The sequence below is a fragment of the Cyprinodon variegatus genome, unplaced genomic scaffold (genome assembly GCF_000732505.1).
Source record: "Cyprinodon variegatus isolate N-32 unplaced genomic scaffold, C_variegatus-1.0 Scaffold665, whole genome shotgun sequence".
Taxonomy (NCBI): Eukaryota; Metazoa; Chordata; class Actinopteri; order Cyprinodontiformes; family Cyprinodontidae; genus Cyprinodon; species Cyprinodon variegatus.
Window position 1 is genome coordinate 61520 of NW_015151118.1, and position 1503 is coordinate 63022.

At 44.6% G+C, this 1503-nt stretch overlaps 1 protein-coding gene across 1 annotated transcript in view; it reads right to left on the bottom strand.

Annotated features, from left to right (window-relative positions):
* The window catches only part of LOC107097004 (plexin A3-like), a 73443-nt gene that overhangs the window by 24244 nt on the left and 47696 nt on the right, over window positions 1–1503 (bottom strand). The window contains exons 14-15 of the mRNA XM_015393956.1: window positions 1267–1360; window positions 1062–1181 (exon numbers count right to left, since the gene is read on the bottom strand). Of these exons, the coding sequence (XP_015249442.1) occupies window positions 1062–1181; window positions 1267–1360 (214 nt within the window). The remainder of the gene's footprint in view (window positions 1–1061; window positions 1182–1266; window positions 1361–1503) is intronic.

Consider the following 1503-nt stretch of genomic DNA (forward strand, 5'->3'; position numbering starts at 1 on the left):
TACTTGAGTAAAGAAGTTTAATCAGTACTTCCACTTTTACCAGAGTATTTTTTAACACAAGTATCTGTACTTTTACTCAAGTACGGAGAGTGAGTACTTTTGCCATCTCTGCTCTCATCATTGGAAAATGATGAGAGCAGCAAAAATGCTTTCCTGTTTTTCCTTTGAGAAGCACAGAAGTGAGAGATCATAACCCCGACACCTCGTGTAAAGCGTATACTGACACCAGGCTAGTTCCCTATCTTAAAAGTTCATGCTATGTCTAAGAGATTGCGTATGTGTTGACTGCTCAATAAAAAAGCCTGCAAGTGTTGAGCCAAGCGGAGATGCGGAGATTGATACTCCGTCTCTCCTTTGCAAAGCATTTCAGGAAAATCTTTTACTGTCTTTGTTTCATTTTTTATTGGTTAAAGTTGGGGAAACTTAACAACCCTAACAGGGTTAACCCTTTCTTTAAGGTTTTTAATGGATCTATGCTGCTGCTCATGCAGATGCAGCCACCTGTTGAGCAATTTGAAGCTCTTGATCATTGAAACAGTTTTGCCATTTTCTTAGTAGCTGATTCTTTCATTAAGGCAGAAGAAGATCTGTGGTCATCTGCTTCCTCTGATGTCCATCCATGTACATCATGGCTGATTAATTCTTTTATAAACTGTCCCGGTTCAACATCAGGTCTAGTAAATGTTTTCATTTACTAAACCACTAAAGGGGAAGCTGCAGTGGACCCCCTGCAGAACCATGAGTGTACATGGTTGGTTCTGGTCCATTCAGAACCGCCACCTTGTCCAGGGAACCAAAGAGGAAGAGGAGCCTCCCACTGGTTCAGCTGCTGTGGACGAGTGTGAGATCTCTGTTGGCGGGTGCCGCTCTGTGCACCTGTTCTCCATCTGCTCACCGGTTGGTTGGCATTCTCCAGGAACTGCAGAGCAATCACTGTGGCAGAACCCCTATGTTGCTTTCTTTTCTTGTATAAGTCCATTAAATGGGTCATAGAATGCAGAGTTTCCATTGTCATGGATGAATAACGATAGTTCAGCGGGTGAAATAGACGTAGAGCTAACCTGGTCAAAGATGAAGCCGAACTCGTCGGGCCGCAGCGCCTCCTCTGGTGGGTTGGGTTTGTTGTAGATCAGACCAGGCGCCAAGCATGTCATGGTGCTGTCATTTACCACCGTACAGTACTACAGAGCAGAGAGAGTGGGGTGATGAAGAGGAGGCACCACAGCGACGATGAAGAGAACTAGTGAGGGAGGAAACTGTTCTTACGTTGTTGGTCTCCACTCCTCCATATTTGGCTCGAACTTTGGGCTCTTGGATGGTTTGAAGGTGGGTTCCTGTGACGGTTATCACTGTGCTGCCACTGGAGAAACACACACAGGGTTCAGTTTCTAGGTTTGGATCTACAATTTTAAATCCTCCTTCTCACATATAAAGCCTTAAATGGCCGAGCTCCATCTGATATCAGAGATCTGATTGTTCCTTATGTTCCTAATCTGCAGGTTT